Source organism: Melopsittacus undulatus, chromosome 1 (assembly GCF_012275295.1).
Source record: "Melopsittacus undulatus isolate bMelUnd1 chromosome 1, bMelUnd1.mat.Z, whole genome shotgun sequence".
NCBI lineage: Eukaryota > Metazoa > Chordata > Aves > Psittaciformes > Psittaculidae > Melopsittacus > Melopsittacus undulatus.
In genome coordinates this window covers 125,627,921-125,652,540 of record NC_047527.1, presented here as the reverse complement: position 1 = coordinate 125,652,540, position 24,620 = coordinate 125,627,921, and the positions used below count along the sequence as shown (strand labels likewise).

The following is a 24,620-nucleotide window of genomic DNA, read 5'->3' as shown; positions in this document are numbered from 1 at the left end:
AGACTTGACACTCAGGACACTGTTATTTGAGTGTGCTTAATAGTTGAGAGCACATTCCTGCAGACTTTACATGTTATCCCTGTGCTACCTCTTCTTGTATCCAGTCTGCTCTGTTGACTTATAACAGCATTTTAACACAAGTAATATAGATTTCTTTGAGCTTTCCAAGGAATCATCCGGTTAGAACTGTATAGACTGATAGTGAGGACTTATTTGTGTACTCCCTGCACTTCCTGAATGGCTAACTTTGCATATAGTGTATACTTAAATGTTACTGAAGGTACACAGGGCATGGAAAATTTTGATGCAGAATTACCAGTGGATTGTGCAGTATCATATTAACTATCTATTTTTATCTTCTGATTTCTTCTGTGCCCATTTACTTTTTCTCTTGTGAGAAGATTCATCCAACTTTGGGTAACTAAGTCAGGTGCATAAGTCCATCAAAAAGTAGGGAGTGATTTACATGAAATTAAGCTTTGATTAAACTGTTTTTTCAGATCGCATCTGTAACACACAGAAGACACTAGTTTGTGTAACAGACATTCCCAGATTTCAATTTGGAATCAATCTATGGAGTTTCTAGGATCAGACTTCTGAAGGAAATGTGACAGACCTTCTCAGCTAATGTAGTACATATGCTGAACTTTTTAAGTGTCATATGTAATTTCCAGCATTACTGAATTTTGATACAATTCAGTATTAGTATGTTTAATTATGAATATCTCTTTATATATAGTAATCTTCACTGAAAGGCGTGAGAAACATCTCTTTCTCTTGGTTAGATAAAGTTTTTAAAGGTGTCAAGAGTAAAAAGGAAGAAAAAACATCTTTGAAACATGAGAGGGGGCTTTGAAACATCAAATTCATTGTTTCAAAAATTTTCTGGGAGAGGGGGATACATAGAGATGCAGCATGAAATTAAGTGTAGATTGTTTTAGTTGCAGGTAACAGGTGTACATGCACTTGGGATAGGGAAAGGTGGTAGTGAGGGAAAGGATTTGTAATCTGCTCTGGAAGGTACTTTATTACCTTCAAAGAGATTGAAGCACTTCCATAATCATTTACTTATCTGGAGAGTTTTGACTGGGTCTTGCTTATAAATATTTGTGATACTGGGAGTTTAAATGTGATGCTTCCCTAGTCCCTGCTTGACCTAGAATGAAACACATCTGCTCCCTGCAGCACAGAATCATAGAATCAACTATGTTGGAAAACATGAGGGAAAACTCTTGATAATGGCCATTTGCCATTAGTTTCCTCAACTTGTTTAAAGAAAACTGTGTATTAAAAGAACAAACAGCAGCTAATTTTCCTGTCTGACACTTCTTCGGCTAATTGCAACTGTCTCTGCCCTCTCACAAAAAATAATATGACTATGTATAACAGTAAAGAGATTGTTTGCTGGTGAGTTACAACAGTATTGGTTATTTGTCTATTTATGTAATACTGCAAGTAGTGCATGGTTTTAATAAGCAAGCAAAAAAAAAATGGATAACTCACTTTGCCTCTTGTTTATCTCCCTAGTGTTATTTATGTTCTAGTTACAAGATCTTAAGAGGTTTATACTTAATTTTAAAATGATTAATTTTATAAGTAAATATTGGAAGTGAGGCATGATTTAACATACTTTTAACATGCTTTAACACTTTAATTGTGTCAATGATCATAAATAAATAATGGGTTTATTAACATGGTACAGTTATTATTGGGTCTTCTTCATGCCCACATATGGAAATAATTAATAACAAAAAAGAAAAAATTACCATTATAATTATATAAGCTATATCAACATCAGGTTTTAATAAAAAGTAAAATGAGCATGAAGTGGCAGCCTGCTGAATCTATGCCATTGACCAAATAACTCTTCATCCAAGTCCTGTCAACAAATCTATGTCTAAATTTTAAAAAACATTTTACGTCATGACCCAGAGGAAGAATTCAGCATTATGGCATTCAGGATTACAGGGGAACTGAAAAGCAAGAAACTTCAAGAGGCATTTTTACCTATGGAGCAATTGGAGTTTAAGGATCTGTGAAATGAAAATTTGTTACCTAAAGCTGCAGTAATGCCTGTTGGTTTACTTGACTTGTAAGTGCCTGGGATCTATTTTAATCTTTCAGGGATCATAGAATCATAGAATGGTGAGGTTTGGAAGGGACCCTAAAGATCATTTAGTTCCAACTAGTTCCACCTCCCCTGCCATGGACAGGGGCACCTTCCACCAGACCAGGTTGCTCAAAGCCTTGTCCAACCTGATCTTGAACACTTGCTAGGGCTGGGGCATTCACAGCTTCTCTGGGCAACCTGTGCCTGTGCCTCACCACCCTCACAGTAAGGAATTTGTTTCAAATATCTAAATCTACCATCTGTCAGTTTAAAGCCATCACCTTGCCTTATCATAAGGCCCTGTAAAAAGTCCCTCTCCAGCTTTCTTGTAGGCCGCTTTTAGGTACTGGAAGACTGCTATAAGGTCTATAAAGGGAAGACTGCTAAATGGTCTTTGAAAATAAAGAAATATAATTAGTTTGCAGGGATGGCCTTGATTTTTAATGGAGTTGGTTGAAAACTTTCTATTAAAGAGTTTATTTTCAATTATGGGTTTAGAAAAACCTTTTTTTTTTTTTCCCTTCAGGACATGGGCTCGATTTTTTTTTCCATTTTTTTTCCATTTGTTCAGAAAATTTGTGATAAAAAATTCTTTTGCAATTTAACTAGCTCCAAATATTCCTTTTTTTTTTTTTTAGTGGTAAGTTCAGTGATTTGAGCTCAATTGCATCTCAAGGTCTCCTTTCTCTTATGTATCACTCACCCTAAATAACTTGCACCCCTTTGTGTTGTGGTGGAGGTTTCACTTACCAGGGAAGGAAACAATTTCTACATGGACCTGTGTGGGAATCACAGGCAGTGACAGTCAGGGACACCTTTAGGGCTAATGACAATTAGGGGACAGAGGCAGGTTGAAAGTAGCTTCATTGAAGAAAGATTTTTTAATTTATTTAGTAAAACAAGTTCTGAGAATGAATATTAGTCATTCTTGTGTAGCATGTCTCCCAGATTAGTTCTGAAGCACATAAAAGGTGATAGAGTATTACACATTAATTGATCTCTTCACTCCGCACTGAAGCTGCTTTGTGGTGGCAATTTTGTCTGTGTTCCATGGCAATATGTGCCTGTAATTAAACTTGGCTTCAGTCACAATATGAGTGAAAAGCCTGGTGTTTTCTGCTCTCAAAGGAGTCACTTTGGAAAGGAACTTGGGAGGTGATGATATGTCATCTGTTCTCCAGAATGATTTGCAAATACTGCCCATGTTAGAATCCATAAGGAATAGATCTTTTTTTCCAGTCATTAAAATGTGTGTCTTTGTGGGATAAATGAGTCTATATGTTCTGTCAAAGGTACAGAAAGTGCTATATTGAATTTGACAGTACTGTAGTCCTGTGCCAGATGGGGCTACATGAAGGTGAAAAGACTCCATTATTAAAGAGTAGTGTTCTGAAAAGCTTTGAGTGTTTTTCACCCCAAACACTGCATAGTTTCTGTCTTTAAGCAGAATAAATGTTGTCTATCATGTGTTATGGTTTCTCCCATACCCCCTTACCTTTCACATAATAAGGATGTAAGAAATCCCCCACTGAGTAATCTCCTATGTTTTGTCAAGCCCAGCAGTGTCTCCAGTCTATTGTCTCCAGCACTGGTAAAGGAAAATTCTATTTAAAGACCAAGCATATGAAGCCTGGCTGCCTTTTGCAGTCTACTCCCTTTTTATATTTCTGGTATACAAAGTCAGTGTATTAGGAATGGTGGCTAGTATATGACTGCCTAATCATTTTAGTATCAATATGCAGGTCTATTGCCCACAAATTCATCTAACCTCTTTGTGAACCTGCTGATACTGTCTGTCTCCACATCCAGGATCTTCTGTTAGCAAGTTATATAGTTGTACTGTCTCTTGTGGATAGAAATGTGTTCTTGAATCTCCTATTAGCCTCATCAAGTATCAGTGCTTCTAGTATTACAAAATATTGTTAACAGCAGTTCAACATTATGTTGCATATATGAGTAGGGCAAAATTTTTTATAGCAACAAAATTGTTGTAAATATTCATTGTTCTGTATTATTTTGTATTCTATTACAAGGAAAAAAATGAGCCTTTGTTGTGTTTTTTATAGGACTGATATGGAACAGAATGTTTTATTGTGCCAGCTGCAGTGCCAGTAAATCTTTATCCTGCCTGTTTACTTCAGAAATGAGAATTTTATTCCAAAACAGACACAATAGATATATTTATGTTGTAATTATAATAAAAAGTTAAAGTTATGATCACTTTAATTGTAGTTTAGATTCTGTATTGCTCATTATCCTATTGTGACTCAAGCTTTAGAATAGAAATGTTGGTTTCTAGTCGCAATATGCCATTTAAAAATGCAGAGGCACTTAGAGGGAGAATATCTTGCTGACTATGTGAATGAAGCAATCGAATGGAGAATGGAAATTAAATGACAGCCTTCATGAGAAGCAGGAATTTAAGGCCATGGATTCAATGTAGCAGGGAAAGCTCTATTTGAATGAGATGTTCCCCTTTTAGACCGTGAGGCATCACTGTGGCAATATAGAGCTATTAACAAAGCAAATTATCAGTGACCAAGTATTCAGTATATTTGACATTGCATTTTTAAGCAATCTGTAGTCTGGAAATGAGAAGAAGACATAGAGCACTTGGTTGTGTTCAAAGCACTGTATAGCCATATCTGTTTTTGATCCTTCACTTTCCTTTTATTTCAAGAAAAATGATTGAATATACCTAAAAATAAAAGGTGAGTGGTGAAAATTATTTCCTCTTTGGACTTCTAGATATGTATGAAGACTTGTTTTAATTTTGATCACAGATATGGCAATACTGGTCATTTCTAATTCTAACAAATCTTACATAATGGTTTTGAATCACTTTAACCTAAAACCCTTTTGCCTGACTTTTGGAGATTAAATATATGTGGACTGGAATTTAACAACTTTACAAATATTTACTGACTTTGCACGTTGCAGTGGACATCACTTTTCTGTAGGAGTTCGTGACTGACTCTGAATATGTGTGCTGAAAATTGTAATGCTCTCTTATTGCAGCTTCTGCAAACAAGACAAGTTGCCCATTACGTTCCAGTCCTGTGTGATCACGAAGGAGTGCCAGGTGTCAGAGTGGTCAGAATGGACACCCTGCTCCAAAACCTGCTTTGACATGACTACCCCTAAAGGGAATCGTACAAGATCACGGACCATTAAACAACTCCCTATTGGCAGTGAAAGTGAATGCCCACAACTAGAAGAAACAGAGGAGTGTGTTTCTCAAGGAGATGGTGTGGCACCATGCATTACGTAAGTTGGCTTTTTTCAGTTCTCCCTATATTAAAACAAAGAATTTCAATTAAGTGCACAGGGCTTATGATGGAATATCAACCAAGTAATTATTAAATAAATAATAAGTTTGATTTTATTTTATCCTTTGCTTATTCGGTGCTCTTCTCAAAAGCCTGAGGTCTACAAATAGCTGCCATTATAATGAAATCACTTCCTTCTCTAAATACAGGAGAAATAACAAATGTGTATTTTTTCATTAATGTTAACTTTTGAAAAAGAACATTTGTGGATATGCTGGCTCAGTCAAGACCATAATAAATTAATTGTATTAATTTGTTAGTCATCGTTTCCCTGCATAACATTTCTACCAGGATCATTACTTTCTGGAGCACTTGTATATTTGCAGACAAAATGCTGAACATAGGAAAGAAGTGATAAACATCTATTTCACAAACAGACTTTTTTAGTGAAACTTGTATTCAGCTTAACAAAGGCAAAACTGGGCCCCAAATGGCAAGTGGGAGAGGCTAACAGTAACAGTAAATAAATTAACTATGTTTAAAGTTAGGAGAAATGACAGCAAGCACTTTTTGATTCAAGAGATTGCTGTAATCCTTTTCAACTAATCGAGATTAAAAGTTAAGTCACAACTGTGCTTTTTCTTTATCAGACTGAGAAGAGAGTCTGGGGAATTTGATGTTAAGCATCTTAGGCTGTAGTACATATTTTTCATTTAAGAGTTGAAATGTCATATTTCCCCATCTCCAGCCACATTAGAAAGCAGTTTGCTTGATTTAGCCTTAAAGGACTTGTTGGGTAGAGAATTCTGTGGCATTTCTTGCAGTTTGTAATCCTGACTGGGTTTTAACTAGGAGTCACAGATCTTCCCTGTGTGTTCACTGATTACAAAGCTCACAGCTTCTCATTCATCAGTACACAGCAGGGATGCCTCAGTATTGCATAGCCATCTTTCTCTTAATAGTGAAAAAGGAACTTACTGAAAGGTTTTTCTGAAATAATAATAAAAAAATACAATTATAGTTTTCCCTTGATTTTCTGGAGAAACTTCTTTGTACCTTATCAAAGATGAAGAAGCTTTGGGGTTGTTTGGGAGGGTGTTTGTGGGTTTTTTTCCCCTTTTCTGTGTCTTGTGTTTCTCAGCATGCACACTTCTTTTGATATTTTGGCTTTGGTTCATATGATCTGTCTAGCTCTAAACAAATGCCGAGAGTCACAATATTGAAAGCTAGCTTGTCTGAACATGGACTATATGTCTCTGTATATCAAGCTTTTCTTCCTTTCAGTAAAATATTTATGTGTGCAGTATGTTTCAGGAATTTAAAAGATCTTTCTAAAAAGTAATGATTTCAAAAGTGAAATAACAGAGAAAAAGTTTCAACCCACATAAAATATAAGACTTAATGCATCCCTGTGTACAGGAAATTTTGGGGCTCAGGTTTTTTAGGAAATTAATGAAGCTGTTAAGGTGTTTCAGCTTTTGTAACTTAATGCTGTATAAAATGGCTTCATGATTTCTGAAGACCAAGTTAACTGATTTTGATCCAGGTATGGTTGGCGCACCACGGAGTGGACAGAATGCCGTGTTGATCCTCTCCTTAGCCAGCAGGACAAGAGGCGAGGAAATCAGACGGCACTGTGCGGAGGTGGTGTTCAAACGCGGGAAGTGTACTGTGTGCAAGCTAATGAAAATCTTCTCTCCTATTTAAATACCCTCAAGGAAAAAGAAGGTAAATTTGATTCACTTCCATTTACATTAGTGTGAAATCAGAGCACTTCAGCATTCCAGAGCTCAACAGCCATTGTCTTCTATCATCAGTGCCTTTTTACTCTGCAGGTTTCTGTTATTTTCTTGTTCAGATGAAAATACTTAATTGTAGTGGCAGAAATTGTATTCTCTATGCTACAAATATTGATTCTTAGCTAAAAATTACTACTTCTTAATATCTATTGAAAAATATTGTCTTATGTGAAGGATATATCTCAATAAGAATGAGCTTGAGAAGGTGGGTTGGAAATCCTTGATTCTGTTTCTTCCTCTACTATAAATTTCCTGTGTGTCCTTAAGCTGGGTGGTGAACTTGTGTGGTTTGATGTGCAGATGGAATATGTCAATTCTGTCATGTAAGCCTGATATAGAAATATGCAAAAATATGATCAGATTTAACTCTTGGGGATTATTATTATTAATTATTATTTATTTTCTTATTCTCTTTTTTGATTCAGTCAAGTTTATAAGCTGCTTTCAGGACTTCAAGCCAATATAATTTCATGGGTTTGTTTCCCTAACTGAAAGAGAGATTATTCCCTGTCACTCTTACAGCATGTACAGCAACTTAAGCAAAGAGAGGATAGCTTAGAAGATGAAATCTTTAATACTTTTGGTAACGTATGTACTTAAGAATAACACTTGAGTATTTTATGTAATGTTTACTTCTGCATATTAGTGCAGCACTGGAGATCTAGAAATTAGTAAATGCATTTAGCTTGCATTATTAAATTTTATCTTCAGTAGCTGTTTCATACAAGCACACATTATTATTAATATACAGCCGCATACTTCAGGAAAAGTATTATCATTATGCAAGTTACGTGATACAACATTTAGAGCATAGCTGATCAGACTGCAGGCTACTGAGGTTTCTGCTATAGGTTAAGGATACTCTCAAACTTGTCATAGAGATAGAGTCTGTGAGAAATACTAATGCCAACATCCATTTCAGTGTGACTTTGGATCAATAAGGTGTGACTTGTGTACTCATGGGCCCGCATCTGTATTTATTAAAGAAGCAGCTTCCAAGCCTCTTCATATAATGCAAATCAGCTGCCCAGGGGCTTTTAGTAAACCTCCTCTGTGGAACAAAGTTTAGATAACCCAGTGAAGAAGTAAAGGAGTAAAGCCTTCCAGCTAAGGAGATGTAACAATAAAATCAGTGGCAGCTTACTGTTCAGAATGATGATTAGGATTTTGGTAGGCTGTGATGTCTCGCCAGCTTAGGCGGGTGTGAAATCTGCTCTTATCAGACTGTGACAGGAATACACGGAACCCATCAGGAGGTAATCTCTGCAGGCCCTGGAAAGCTGATTAAAATGTAACTAGTCTTTGAATGCATAAACATGAGAACAATTTCAGGAGCTCAAAGTAGGGGTGAAGTGGGTTGTAGTTTAAAAAGGAGCTCTGGGATGTTTCCATATTAGGGGACAGATCTTCAGAAAAGCTGTCTCTCCCTACATCCTCCCTCTTTCCTCTCCCATCCTGGATTTAGTATGGGTAAGAGCTGCTCTCAGGGGCCTTCTAGGAACGAACAAATCAGTGCCTCTAAAGCAAGTATAATTTGGAAACTATGAGTAATTTGAGGATGGGAGAAAGCCAGGGGAGACACCTACCAGTTTTAGCTGTGGGGAAACGCCTTTATTTCAGTGTAGTTTGCTGTTGGTTGTAGTGAATGCTGTCTTGATAAGGCTGCTTCGAAGACCTCCATTCTCATATACTCACAGTGGCGTTTCCCTGTTATTTCAGAAAGTCAGTCACAGAGCAAGTCGAAGGCTAGTGCTGCACCTCTGCTATCGATCACTTTTGAAATAACAGGTAGGTAAATTAAGGCCTCTGACCTGGCCTTTCAATCAGAAGCATGCAAAGGAGGCACCATCCCTTTCAGAGGAACTATGTTGGCTGTATGTGCATAATGTGGTTATGTAGCTATGAGATAGTTTGATGGATTTGTACATTCTCAGGAAATTTCAGATCAGTTTGAAAGTGGCAGGTCTAAACTCAAACTAATGAAACTCATGAGACAGCTAGGCCAGTTCCCTGCTCTTGCTACTGAGACATTTTAACAAGTGACTGATTTTCCTCTCCACTCTGAACACTGGGAATTGCTTCATTGCATTCATCACAGCTGCTCTTTTTTGCAGATTTAAAACACTGAGTTAGGGCTCAAGTAAGAATTTTAACTTTTAATACTTAGCTGAACCATCCGGGTCTATATTATCTCCTGTCAGAATTCATAAAATTAGACTTGAGGAAGAAGAGGGAGCATTAGGTGTAGTAATTAGGCAGCTAACAATCCAGATTCCTGGAGGCCACTGTCATTTTGCCATTTACTTGCCACTGACTTAAATTGTTTCATCTTCACCTATTTAATTGGTTTAGTCATGAAATTAGAAGAAAGTAAGTACTTCAGAAGAAAGTAAATCTATGAGGTAGGTTGTATCATCTCTTTCCAAGTACCTTTAAAGCCCTTGATGTAGAACAATAATAGGGTGAAAGTTCCTTTATTAGTGAAATTTTATTCTATGTCTGCGAACGTATATTCAATGCCCTGTTAAACACAGAGGGACTGCTTACATGCATGGAGTTGTACAGTTGCTTATAGGATCAGGTCCTGAATTATGTGCTGGTTTTGGGTGATTCATCATTACAGAAAATGAGGGAACAGTGTGTGTTCCTTCGCTGTTGGTCATAATGTGTTTTGGGCTTGGGTTTTTCTTATTTTTTTTGAGTGAGAGCATTTCAGTTTAAGAAATTTCCTTCTGTTTGCTGTGAAACCTGTGTGGCAAATGACTAGGACTATGAAATTGTGTCTTCTTATTCTGGTGCAGCCATGTACAAATTCAGTCTCTTTGCTAGTCTGGTCATTACTGGGCACTAGTCTTTTGAGAGTTCCTGGAGAAGAATGGGTTAAAACCTCAATAAATGTAGCAAATGTATCTGAACTGTGGGTGGGGTTTTTGATTCTTTTTCAAATGCAGTCATTTGTGTATAAAATATATTCAGATAAAATTTCTAAATATAGTAGATGAATTGTGGACAGGGTGATTGAATTTCATTTTAGTTTTTAGGTCACTACCTCAAACCTGAAATTCATTCAAAACTCAGTAATGTTTTAGTTAGACTGAAGGAGAAAGAGAGATTATCAAAATGCATTCACTTTTCTTTCAACTTTTGGCCTCTGAGTTGGTCAAATTCGACACAGCTTGTAATACTGCATGCACTCTTATCAGCATTCAGTATCACTGCCAAGGAATAAAGAACAATCTTTACTGCTGCCACAAGAAAGTATGAAAGCACAGAGATAAGACAAGGTTTTAAACTGTAAATTTCTGCATCCAGCATCCTCTTCTCTCAAAGTATCTTTGCTAAACAATAAGCAGTAAAAGCTGAGGTCATTTATACTTTTTTGATTATGAAAGAAATACATTTAAATGTATGGGAGCGAGATATTCATAAGATACCCAGGCAAGTTTTCTTATTTTGCTGTCATCTCAAAGAAAGAATTCTGAGTAATTCTGGGTGAAATGTGCTCTGAGTGTTCAATGATATAAATATCTTTTAATGATGTGGAATATAACTCGTCTGTCCTACTGCTGAATTGTTTTGTTTTAAAAGCAGTATGTAACAGATACGGTAGCAGACAGTTGTACATCACTTATCTTCTAAGAGCAGCATTTCAGAAACATTTTGATATATTGAGAGGTTTATTGGTACCATTTACCTGTTCCTAAAGTACTTAATTTTTTCTCCTGCACTCTAATGAGTGGTGGAAAAGGCAGATGTTTTCAGTAGTTTTATGGTAAGTTTATTTAAAAATTTTTGCTGACAAGACCTGGAATTCTTACTGGACAGATACCTCCAAAAAACTGAGAGAGTGTTCCTGTTACTTAAGTCACCCTCTTTAAAGCCACGCACAATCACAGTTCCTCATATTTCAAAATTAATTTCAGGACCATCACACATTTAGATTGAAGCCAAATGGATTCCAACAGCACTACAGTAGTACCTTCTATTGCAGACTCTTCAAAAAAATCTGGTTGAGACATGGAGTGTCCTGTGCGTGATATGAAAATCTGCTCCTTAAAGCTTCTTGATGAAAGGTCTTTGTTATTTTTCTGAGGAACATCCCATGAACTAGTGTGATGGTAAATGCTTTATTCTGATGCAGGCTGGAAATGAAGCACAGCATTCCTTCACAGGAATTCACAGAACACTTTGTTCCCTGAAGAAAGGCTGTGTCTCAGGGATGTAATTGACCCTTAATTTCAACTGTCTCACTTTAGCAATTCCCTGATTAAATCAAGGTTAAAAAAGTATGTTTAGCAATTACTTACTGGGCTTTTTTTTTCATTTGTTTTTTCTTTTTTTTTTTTAATTAGAAACTATTCAATACAAATTCAGTTACAGGCAAATTATGTTTGTTTATATCCATGCTCTACACAAGATATGCATATTATGATGATTATCATGCACATTAGGTGCTCATGTCAAACATACTGTAAAATTCAATGTTCTGTCATAAAATTTAATGCGAGCATAGCATTATGCAAATTTTGGCATGTTTATCCTTGTATTATTTTGTGTTAAGAGATTGATGATCTGGAGGCAGTAATGTTGAATGACTTTCTGCCATCTTCATGCTTTCATTATGTGGAGTAACAGAGTGTAAAACCATGCCAAACGAGGCAGCATGGGAAACCAGAATAGGGTGATGATTTTTTCCATTTCCTTTCCCCCTTAGAAAGTGAGAATTTACTGATTCTTCTGTAACTGGATAGACCATCTACTTTAAAGTCTGAATGTAAAGACAGATATCTATCTACAAATGTGACCATACTTTTACAGCCTAATGTTTAATGTTTTATCTGTGGTTATTAATCTCATCTTTCAGGTGGATATTTTGCCGTATTCTGAACTTATTTCAGAATATGTTTCATCAGAGAGCTCTTTCAATCAAAAGAGATTATCTGTAGTGGTGGCAGTAAATTAATAAGTATATTTCCTGTGAAAAAAAATTCTGAGGGAATAGGATGAGAGTGTTTTAAGTTAAAGAATCACATCTCTTCAGTCCACCAAAGTGAATTAATATGGCAGACTTAAGTTTGTCTTCTAGCAGTTATTCTCTGCTCAATGTAATAATTTGTCAAGTCTATATTATGTAAAAGAATTAAAATCTTGCTTATAATGAAATGGTACATTTTGGTTTAGAGTTTTGTGTCTTACTCTGGCACCTATTTTCTGTGTAAGCTGGGAATTCAAGAGTGAAGTATGGAAGAAGGGTGATTTTGGTCTGTTCAAGGGCTTATTGATCCTTAAATAATAGAATAATCTGCCTTCATGTGGTTTTTTTTGTTGTTGTTTTTTTCAGTTTGATAATACTTTCATTTGTCTTGTTTTAATTATTTTAAATATATTATGTATATATATATTTATATTATATGCAAAACATATATGTGTCTAAAACTTTCTTGAACTAATGCTGTTACTGCACAAATCTTACTGCTGAGTATGCACTTGAAGGTCTTTAGAATGAAAAACCCACTAAAATTTTGTCATAATTTTAACCTTGTTTCAGCTTATAGCTTAAATATAATCTTCTAAATGTTAGTTAACCAGCCTTTTGAAGTTATAGTATCATATAGGAGCAAAGGGATTTATATAGCTTTTTGTTAAGTTTCTTAAGTGAAAACATAATAAGACAGCAGGACATCGATTTACAGAAAGCGCAATATGAACAACTGTTGTAGTAACATAATCTATCCATTAAATCAAAGGACTAGGTCTGAGAGGGTGCTGCAATACCTAGTCTTCCTGACTCCATGTAATCGGATTTTGCTCTGTTCATGCAGAGGGTAAACTGACTTCAATTTCTTTGTTTTCAAGACAGGCATTTTTCCATCACTTCATCAGGTTAAAATGATGATGTATCAGCCTTTCTGAATGAAGGATGATTTTGTCCACTTAATGCTGAAGATCATGACACGTGAGAAATGTGTTGACTTTGTTTTGACAGCCTCGAGGCCAGTAGACCGTAGTCTGTGTACAGGACCTCTTCCCAGCACTTCTCAGTTGTGCCATATCCCCTGTCCTACAGAATGTGAGACCTCAGTGTGGTCAGCTTGGGGACCATGCACCTATGAAAGCTGTGATGACCCTCAGGCCAAAAAGGGTATGTAAAAATTCAGTGAAGCCTTTTAATGGTGATTATTTCATGTTCCTAAGTCACTAGGCACCTCTGGCCATGAAAGCATACTAAATTTTGTGCCAAGAAGGGTATATCTAATGCCTTTGAGCATCAAAAATGTCATTCAATTAGAACTATATTTAGTGTTACTGCTCCACCAAACCTGGCAAAAATATAGGCTTGTTATTAGGTTCTCAAGGTCAATATGGTTATTACATGTCAATTCCAGTTTTAGACCTTCCTCTCAAGCTGAACAGGATACAAAATCACAATTGTTGAAATCACAATTCTGGCATCGTTTGAAAAGGAGGACAGAAGCAGCCTTTAAGGTACATTGTCCAAGTCACTCAAAGAATTAATGTTCAGTAACAGCTTAAGAATTCATCAGTGGACTGTAATGCATGATCTGGCAAAAAGTTCGGACCATTTGCTGTTGATAGGTGACACTGTTTTACTGATGACGTGCTGGTTTCAATTTTCACATGTTTTACAGTTTACTCCTATGCAGAACAGATTGTACTAACCTGACATCAAAATAGGAAATCAAGAATACAGTGGCAAGGACTTAATGTAGGAAGTCTGTATGTTTCTGGCTGTAAATGAGAAAAAACGACCTAGTCATTGGTGTGATGTGATTATCTGACAAAAGCTGGGCATACAGACTTGGCTCCTTGATTAAAAATACTCAGAAGAAAGGGCAGCCACATACATCCACTTGAAGGAGCAACTGTAATTATCACTTTAACTTTTTGTTCCTTGTATACTGCTACCTACACCAGTCTGGGCAGCAATAACACAAGTTTTAAAATGCTGTTTCATAGTAGTGAGACCTAACCTTGAACAATTCAAGTAGGAAAAGCAATTCAATGTGTAAGCCTATTGGATTAAGTTTTCTCTGAGTACAGCTGTCAAGTAGTCTGTTATGTCTGTTGCTGTTACATCACTAAAAGTTTTACTACATTTTCAGGGGCAGTATTTAGTTTTATGAGACTGGACACCTGCCTAGTGGAAACATATTAGGATGTACTTCATGCAAGTCTTCATTCCTGAACACATGAGCAGAGATCTTCTCCCCACTGCCAGTGTTTTCCTCTTATTTGGGATTTTTGTATTTTATTTTATAATTACATTGACCGTTCTTCTGAGAGAATGATGTAAAAGTTGTACAGGCACTCCCAGTTTTAGCAGGATGTTTTCCCTTGCCTTTCCTGGCAATATTTTTTGTTTGTTTTTTGTTTCTGTTTTTTGTGGTGGGGGGAGTGTTCATAATCTGTTTTCACTTGATAATCAATCCACACTGGAAGATACCTGAGAAGAAAACAAACAACATACTTAAGAAATGGCAACCCAGCAGTCTAGTCGAGGCAGGTGAGTTGGATCCTCAAGAGTAATGCACAGGACAACAGACTTGTCTGCATCCTGGAGTACATGAGTCTTAGGATAAACAGGGATTTAAGGCAAAGCTTACTGAATGAGCTCTAAAGTTTTGATTCCCGTGTTAAGTTTTACTTCTCTGACTCTCACTTTAGTGAGTTTTTCTGCCCAGTTATTTAAAATACAGTGTTGTGCTGACTGTGATATCTTTTACACAGAAGAGAAACAGAACTGTTCACTCAGGTGTAGATAGATAAAAATCTCTTCACTTTGGATTTAGAATTTAGTTATTCCACCTTTGTATTTTCTTGAATATTACAGGCTTTAAGCTAAGGAAACGGCGCATCACCAATGAGCCTACCGGAGGAACAGGAAACTGTCCTCACCTACTGGAAGCCATCCCGTGTGAAGAGCCCTCCTGCTACGACTGGAGAATCGTGGGGCTGGAGGAGTGCATTCCTGACAATGAGAAGCCATGTGGCCCTGGTACGCAGGTTCCTGTTGTCATCTGCGTCAACAGTGATGGTAAGATGCTTTTCCCCATAGTCCACACCAACTAGAGTGAAGATGCTAAAATGTTGTTCAAAAGGACAGCAATTTTTGTTGTTCTCAGTCCTTGAGATCAATCTGTCTGGAATACAGAGAAATGTTCTTTGGTACTGGTTAGGAAGGATAGGCGCTCTAGTTTCTCTAGCATCAAGCTTCTTCACCTACACACCATGAGTTTTCAAAGGTTCCTGAAGAGACTTTGAGAAAAGTAAATAGAAAACAGCTATTGTTTTTCAGTAGGTCAGATTCATGCCTGGGATAACCTGACTGAATTCCCTGATGTAATCCCACTAACAAAGCTGATCCTCTTGATTCCAGAGCCAAATAAAGTGTGAGTAAAGTTGGACGCATTGCAGTAAGTATAGCTGGAAGAAAAATAATAATGTTTATTTAAAAGCATGATTTGATGTGTATTATAGAGTTGGTTTGACAGCCCAAGCTGACTTGCGTCTTCAAAAAGTCAAAAATACCACCATTATTCAGTTATCTTCTGTGAGAGAAAGCAGATTTTGCATGACATAATCATAAAAGCCAATTTTGAAAGCTGCTTACAAAATAATCTATGGAAGATTCATGAATTACTGTTGCAAGAATACTCAATTCATTAGTGGTATTATAGTCTAAAGCAGCATAAAATTAAAATAATTGTACTGACTACAGTGTAGTTATGGTAAGAGATTTCTGACTCTATAGATGATTAAGTAAAAGAACACCTCTGATGAGTGTTTAACAGCTGCAGAATATATTTTGTCATAAAATTGGTCAGAGGAAATAAGAATTTCTTATAGAGATATTTAAATCTTGACCTTTCATGCTCAAGAATTTGGGTCATAATTGAGTTTTGGGGCTTAAATTGAAAACTTTAGAGTGTAAGCTGTATTTTTCTGCATGAACCTAAGAGAACTGATAGCCATCTTTAAAGCTCAGGAACGTATTAGCCTAGAATTACAATATTACATCTACTACATTTGATGTACCTATCTCAAAAAAATTCTCCTCACAGTGTAATAATTTCTTGGCAACAATTCTGAAACTATTTGACATTTTATTTGTATACATTTTCAGATGGAAAATGGCTTTTTCCTCATAAATGAGAATTTCCTAAATAATTCTGAAATTTTATGTTTTTTTATTAAAAAACATAAATCTGTAAAACTTTTTTTTTTTTTTTTCCCTTTACTAGATTTTGGCTAGTTTGGCTTACCTTTGGTTTTGAGGAGTGGCATTTGCTCACATGTCTAAGTAAATTGTAATATAGACATTTATATTGACTATAATTTCCTGTAATGCTGATATATTTAGGACATGCGACTGAGCTACTGAATTTTGAGATATCTTTTATGGTATTTGCTTCTGCTCTGTTTCAGACTGGATCTACTCTCTGCACTGCACTTCTGAGGGGCTTTGGTTCTGGCCAAATTTTACTTGGAAGACTTGTAATTAACTTTTTTACTCCCAGTATTAATTTTTGTCTTTTTGTCTTCCTGAGTTATATGGCGTTATATATCACTGTAATTAAATGGCATTATACATTGCCTATATTGGTAATCTGTCACAGAAGGAATGATAAGTCAGGCTTTGGCCATGTGCCAGGCAGTCTTTAAAGGGTTGTGGGCACAGCTTCAAAGAAAGGGGAAAACAACCTGCAATTATGGTTTGGTTTGCAAAGATCCAGTCACCCACAAAGATACATGTTCAGTATCTTTTGACAGAGCACAAAAGCAATGAATAATAATGTCGTAGAATGCCTCATCTCTTCCTTGAAATCCCTTCTCTTAGTAAACAGTATTCTGTGATCCTCACCAGTAATACCAAGTGGTTTTTACCTAGGTCTCTCCTTGGTGAGATTAGCATGGTACAGCAGAAACAAAGTATGAAATAAGGACCCACCATCCTTAGTTATCTCTCTGCCCAAGCTAACCCTGCTCAAGCATCTCCTGCCACAGCGCCACACACTGAAAATCCTGTAGGCAACTCTTAAATGCTCCTCTAAACTCTCACACCACTACCTCTTCCCAGGTAGCTCCTATCTAGTACTCAGGCCTCCTACACTGGCACAGGATACAAACATTTGTTGTGGGCATCCAGATTCCATTCTGCAATCAGTTCCTTGGTAGGTGAGTGTCGTGGTTTAAACCAAGTCCCCCAACTCCCGGAGAGTTAGGAAGGAGAATCCAAGGAATGTAGCCCCCACGGATTGAGATAAGAACGGTTTAATAGCTAAGGCATAACACAATAATAATGATACAGCCAATAACAAGTAGAAAGAATACAACACCCCACCAGCCACAGACCCATAACTCACTCCACCCTGCCCGGCCGAGCACCGCGTGCTCCCTCCTCCATTTTTCTCCAGAGCTCCACCCCTCCTGCTCTCTCTCTCCCAGTATGCATCCTGGGCATCACGTGCTATGGTATGGAATACCTCATTGGCTAGCCTGGGTCAGGTGTCCTGTCTCTCCTTCCTCCCAGCCTCCCCTCCTCCACCTGGCTGGAGCACGTGCTCAGAAAAAGCCTTGAACAAAAACACCCCCAAAACATGCTCGTTATCAAGCAACTGTTCCCAGCCCAGAATTCAAAACACAGCACTGCACCAGCTACAAGAAGGAGAAACATGACTGCCACGGCTGAACCCATGACAGTGAGGTTGGATCAAAGGGACTTAAGTTTATTAAAACAAAAGTGCATTTCTTCCCGTGGCTTCTGCTTTATAAAATGAAAAAGGCTGGTGGTGTAATTTTCAGAGTAAGCATTGTACTGTAAATGTAATGTTTACATTAGTAAGATATACCCATCACTGTTGAGTATCTTCTCTTTCTCTGGATTGTTGCGTGATTCTATATGTTTAAAGCATAATTAGTTAAGATAACATGCCTTGAACTGTCTGGTTTACTTCACAATTAGAATCAAGTAACAGTGTTTGTGAGATTGCTTTGTATAATTGGAATGAGCTTCTCTCTTCAATTTGCTGTAAAGATAAGAGTCATTACAGCCTTTGAGACAATAGCAAACAATAGATTATCCTCCCATGTTGTTGCTGGAGGCCTATAATTGTCATTCTTTTTCCACAGTGCATTGCAGTAATCGGAATTTTCATCCAGGCTGAAAAAATATGACAGTACCCCAGGTTGTCATTGCAGAGGCTATAATGAACTTTGATGTATTTTATTACATAAATGGAACTTCAGCCTCTTACCGTGGAAAGAACCTTTTCAGAATAAATATTCTTCGTCAGTCTTCCAAAAAGCTCCTTTAGGTAAAAAAACCTCCTTTTGGTTGTGGAAACTGCAAGACTGAACACAACCTGATCAGAATTCCTCCATCATATATGTTATATTAATAATTACAGATCTGTAGCTTATGTTCTGTGCTACCCATGATCTTTTGGTAATGATACAATGACTTTTTTTAACTGAATTATTATTTATGTATTTTCATATATGTGTAATACAAGGCATACTTGCATGCATGCACACACAGAGGTATGCACATATTATCTATTATTAAGTGGTTTAATACAGTTAATGCAGAGTGATTTTACAATAGATGACTTTGCTCTATTTCTCTGTAGCTGTGGCAATCTATGAAAAATGCAATTTCAGTATTTAAAGATTATTTCCTGTAGTAGGAAAGCTGCCCACTTTAGCAGACACATTAGTGCTACTCCTCTGTAAATTGGGAAAAATAATTTCTGACATAAAAAATCTGTAAAATTGACTACTGCTGAATATGCCTTCAAAATAGTGGCTCATCATTATGGGTTTTCAGATTTTAATCTTTGTGCTGAACTCTGGAACACAAGTGCTAGCAGTGGCTTTGGTTTCAGTGTGCTTCTGATCATCACATAGTAGGCTGAAATTACTAGCTCATTTTAAATAATAAATTTGTTTACAGCCATTATAATATCTGAGACTCTGTGCTACTGCATGTGTTTCTCAGGATTAAATAGATCTCACTTTTGAGAGGCAAATTTCTTCCAGACCTTCTTCAAGCTCACTAATTCTTGGTTTACGGTGAACTCCCCAGGGAGAAGGAATGGACTGATTGCCATCTCCTGCCTCACTGCTGTGAGAGATGACTAGTCTTAGAAGAGGCAGGCAGAGCAACAGCAAGGCTCCTCGTTTACATGCAAATTCCTGCAACTCTGAAGTAGCAGAATTGTTCCTGAGTTGTATAGGCAGAAATGTGTTTTGATGTAGCTGAGTGTTGTGAGCTCTTTCCTGGCATCTGGACATAATGTGAGTGACCCAGATCTGGTCTTCCTGAGACTGGAGTACAAATCCATGAATATATCCTAACGTGAAAGGGTGGGCTGTACTCTATTTGCAATACTGGGGGGAAAACAATGGGTTTAGTAGTTCATAAAAATATGTAGAAGGTAAAATAGTCTGCTTTGTTAAGACTCAGATGTAAACATTTCAAACCAATTAGTTTAGCTTCTTTGTATGGAGTGGCTTAAACACTGTACTGTCCAAAATTGAACAGTATACATCTCCTTCAGCTGTGTTTATTCTTAGCTAGTGTGACTGACTGAAGACACCATTTGTCAGCCATATGACAATTCTGTATGATTTAATTGCTTTACTGTTTTTCTCTAGACTTAGAAATTTATTTCCGAAATATTTCTTGTATTTCTTTTATTGAATTTTCCTTTGCAGAAAAGCTCATAAAATTTGTTTATGTAGTTTAAATTGTCTTCTATAGTCTCCTGATTAACATCTGTATTTTGTTTCTTAATTTTAACTTTATGTCTTCTTTGTCTTTATTTCTTCTTACGATAGGCATCTAATTAAATATATAGAGTAAACTTCAGTAAAAACTGAAGATTGGCTGGTGCAAACATTTTCACTTAAAATATTTTGGCTGCTTTAAAAGTTGACTCTTTCTGTATATTTATAGTTTAAACTAAATATTTGCTAAATGAGTAGCTGCTGGTCTTCATTAATTTTCATAATAGAAAACATTAAGAGAATAAACAGAAACTTTGTAGGTGTGCCCATATATAAAGAGTCTACTTCTTCTGCCCTTTCAATTGTATGTCTGTATGCATTGAATGAAGAAACCATCACACTGGTTGGACTTTTTTAATGGTTACTTAAAAAGAAAATGCCTACTTTGTGACACTTTATGAGTTAGCTCTTTAAAAAGAATGAAGAGGCAGATTCAAATTCAAATTACATTGAATTATTGAATTAATCCTGTAACAGAACCCAGGTCAAAATCTGGACAATGCTCAGCAGTCAATTAGTCAAAAAGTACTGTAGCTAGTGACAGTTTCTTTCACCACATACTGCCTTATGCTTACAGGAACTTCGTTATATGGGCATTAGTCATCATTTCCCAATATTAATTTCCTCGCTAATGTCATTACAGAATTGATTTGAACTGTTCTTTTCTGCCTGACAGCTTTTTGGCTGACCATCTGGGGCATTTAAATCAAATGTAATACTTTGTTCTTCACTGTAAACACATGGGATATGAAATTTATAACCTGGTCCTTTCTTTATCTTAACACTATTGAATTTTTTAATTGGTTATTTATTATATGTAAGAAATTGCTAGAGGATAAAACAGTTTAAAGGACCTTAAATCTGATCCTCTCAGACCATTAGGTTTCAGAGCATTGAATTTTTAGGGCATTTCTTTTTAATAAGATTTGCTTTATTTGGTATAAAGGGATATATGGAAAAATTACTGCGCACTACTGCTTAAATTATACCATCTCAGTTCTCAGGAAGTTTGATAATCTTGTCAATAAAAGGTCATATTTAATGTCATACAAGTTCCTTTATGTCTGATTTTGACAAATAGGAAAATTGACATATCCCTATTAAGTTCCCTGTAAAGAATAGGTGCATTTCATGTTTGCATAACTTACTTATGGGAAGACTTAACTGCATCACTTGCTTTGTCAATGTCTTTAATAGTTGGCCTAGACTGTGATATGATGATTTAAATTAAAGGGGTAAGTAAAACAAAAACAGAGTTTAATCTGCATAGTCCAATAAACAATATATATATATATTATAACTTAGTGCAATAGACCATTGTTTCAAATTTGTCATATATTTTTGCAGGACAGAGTTGCACTTGATAGGAACAATGCCTACAGAGACATTAATGCTCATTACAAATATAGTTAAGTTGAAAATGGGTGGGCCAACATAATTACTAAAATCTTTTTCTTGTATCATAGATTATAATTTGACTGTCTAGTCAGCTGGGTTTACTGGCCTTTGGCATGTTACTTCTAAAATGCACTATAATATCCTTGCAGCGAAGCAGTACTGATGTATTTAAAATTTACTGGACATGTAGGAATAGAAGTTGCCATAGTAGAAAGCACAAATATTTTGGAAATACACCACACAGAGTGCAATTACATGTTTCATATGATGCATGCTTTTGTTTTTGATGGTATAACCAAATTAAAAAGTAGGATGTTGCAAGAACTGCTTGTAATAGCAGTAGGTGAATTAGGAGAGGGGGATTTTGATGCATAAATTTGGGGTTACATAGCAGGATACAAAGCAGGAAGCAAATCCTGATGGAACCCGAAGCTTCGTCAATAGTAATAGTGCAGAGAAGGATCATCTGTGTCATTTTGCAATTCTTGTAACTTGTGTTCACTGTGCAAACACCATCTCTGCTGAATACTTAAGAAAATTCATTCTTAAGAGTAAAACATACTTAACCACAATGATACTCCAAATCAAAGCAAACATCTGAGGATCCCAGTCTCTCTGGTATTTCCAGTGATCTGCTTGAAATTTTGGAGCATTGGCAGCTTTTGGCAAGGTTTTGGCTATGTAGAGTCAGAAACCCGTTGCAGAGGGAAAGGAACAGATTTGTGAAAAGAGGGGTGGAAGGATAGGGTGAAAAGAGGGATGGAAAGTAAGAGGGAGAACTGGTACTGACCAAGCAATGAGGTTAATTGCTGAGGAAGGGTAGGATTTGACCCTTCTTTTCTCCAGGACAGTTTACTGAGATCAAGTAAGGAATTTGAAGTTATGAAATGTCTCTACATGGCCAGGATTAGGAATGAAACTAGGGAGGGATTCAGTCTAGTGATGATCAACCCAAAGGAAGATTTGACAAGCAGCTGGAGAGAACTTGGCAGGGCTGGGTGAAAGGGACAGTGATGTGACAGACTGGGATTAATGTCTGGAGAAAATAAGGCTGAATAAGAAGCCACAGAAGGGAAAGAGAAGGAAATTCATCACCTCTAGAGCTGGGAAAGCAGGTTGTTACAATCTGGTCCTGCTTTTTTCCCTGAGATCACTGGCAGAGCAGTAAGTGTTCATGGTCAGTGAACATTTCAGAAGTATTATTTTTCATTTGGCTTGTGTTTTAAACTAGAAATTTGGAAAGAAATATAATGTCAGAATTAAGTATTTTAGATTACAAAGCCAAGCCCTCAAACATTATGAAATGTCGGGGCCTTATCTGAATGGAAGTCTTTAATTATTTATTTGTGCATACATGACATTTTCCCCACAGAACCTGCTACTCATTTGTGAAATGGATACAACTCCTCTGGGGTTAAAGTGGGAATTTTGTAGTAATTAATGCTTTGTCTTTGAGACAACTAGCCTTAGTGGTCTCATTCTTCAGGATTTAATGGTGCTCTGCTTTTGTTCAGCATCAGCGAAATATAAATAATACTGACCTGTCACATCTTGAGTATTCTGAAAATAAATTTCTTAGTTGATGTCTGATAGCCATGACAGAAAGATCTTAGAAAGATTACCAGTTCTGTTTTAGTAACACTTTTAATTAATATGTGGTAAATAAAACATAAGCTCATGCCTAACCAAAGAGAATAAAATTAAAAATACCAAATAGCTACTCATTAAGGAGTTTCCAATCTGTGAACTGAAAGAGGAAGGGACCCAGTGGAAAAATAATAAGCATGTGATTATGCAATTTAAAAAAATGCATTATGCAAAGGCAACTTTAAGGCTGGCATTTACTGCTGTTTGGTTTCTTGACATAATTTTGGGGGTAATTTATGGATTAGCAAAGTAAATCTTGCCCTAGGAACTTTCAGGTATTTGGTTTTAATTTTACTGATTTGAGACATCCTTTATTGGTACTGATATTATTTTATAAATAGCAAAGTGCTGCATTAGTATTCTTCAGATCATAGAACCATAGTTAGGGTTGGAAAGGACCTGAAGATCATTTAGTTTCAAACCCCCTGCCGTGGTCAGGGACACCTCACACTAAACCATGTCACCCAAGGCTCTGTCCAACCTGGCCTTGAGCACTGACAGGGATGGAGCATTTGCCACTTCCTTGGGCAACCCATTCCAGTGCCTCACCACCCTCCCAGTAAAGAACTTATATCTAACCAGACCTTCACCTGTTTAAGTTTAAACCCATTATCCCTTGTCCTAATTACAATCCCTAATAAAGAGTCTTTCCCAGCATCCTTGTAGGCCCCCTTCAGATACTGGAAAGCTGCTATGAGGTCTCCATGCAGCCTTCTCTTCTCCAACTGCTGAATAGCCGAAATTTGCTCAGCATGTCTTTGTATGGGAGGTGCTCGAGCCCCTGATCATCCTCATGGCCCTCCTCTGGACTTGCTCCAACAGCTTCATGTCCTTATGCTGAGGACACCAGAACTGCACACAGTACTCCATGTGGGGTCTCACAAGAGCAGAATAGAGAGAGAAGATCACCTCCTTCGACCTGTTGGTCATGCTCCTTTTGATGCAACCCAGGATGTGGTTAATAAAGATAAAATAATAAAAGATATTAAATAGAAGCAATGTCAAATCTCTTGTTCTGAATCTCTTGGTTTGTTCTGTCTTTAAGAGTGGAATACAAAGAATAATACTAGCTAGAAACATCTTAAATCTTGTGGGAGGCTTCTAGAAAACCAGTGATGCCTTCTAGTAGGGGATAGTCTTATTTCCAGGGTACAGCTGATTTCTCTGAGTACATGCAAATCTGCAGTGAAATCGTTCAGATACCTGTGACTTTAGGGCCTTAGTTTGTATAAATTGTTAACAGAGTAGAAAAGTTCTAATGTCCCTGTACTTGGAGGTGTGTTCATGCTAATTTTGGTTTTGTTTTGTGATGTGATTCTATTTCCTTAATTTAGCATAGGTTTATAAGATGCAGTGGTATTTATCTCTGATTGCTTTCCTGAGATCTCTTTCTCTAAATCCATATACTGAGAGGCCAAGGAAAAGGAAAAGTCAGAAGGATGGGTTAGTTTTAGTCTTCCAGAGAGAAGTCAGTTATGAAAATGTTTCCAAAGAGAGGATTAATTCACAGTCTGAGCTCCATAAAGGTATGCTATGCCTTTCACTTGTAATAATGAGGAGATATTCATTGTAAGATAGATAAAAAGA

The 24,620-nt window shown here is 36.7% G+C and overlaps 1 protein-coding gene across 1 annotated transcript in view; it reads left to right on the top strand.

Annotated features, from left to right (window-relative positions):
- Positions 1–24,620, top strand: part of THSD7A (thrombospondin type 1 domain containing 7A) — a 191,866-nt gene that overhangs the window by 86,011 nt on the left and 81,235 nt on the right. Inside the window, exons 3-7 of the mRNA XM_005153055.3 lie at positions 5,129–5,377; positions 6,926–7,107; positions 8,898–8,966; positions 13,165–13,320; positions 15,031–15,234. Of these exons, the coding sequence (XP_005153112.2) occupies positions 5,129–5,377; positions 6,926–7,107; positions 8,898–8,966; positions 13,165–13,320; positions 15,031–15,234 (860 nt within the window). The remainder of the gene's footprint in view (positions 1–5,128; positions 5,378–6,925; positions 7,108–8,897; positions 8,967–13,164; positions 13,321–15,030; positions 15,235–24,620) is intronic.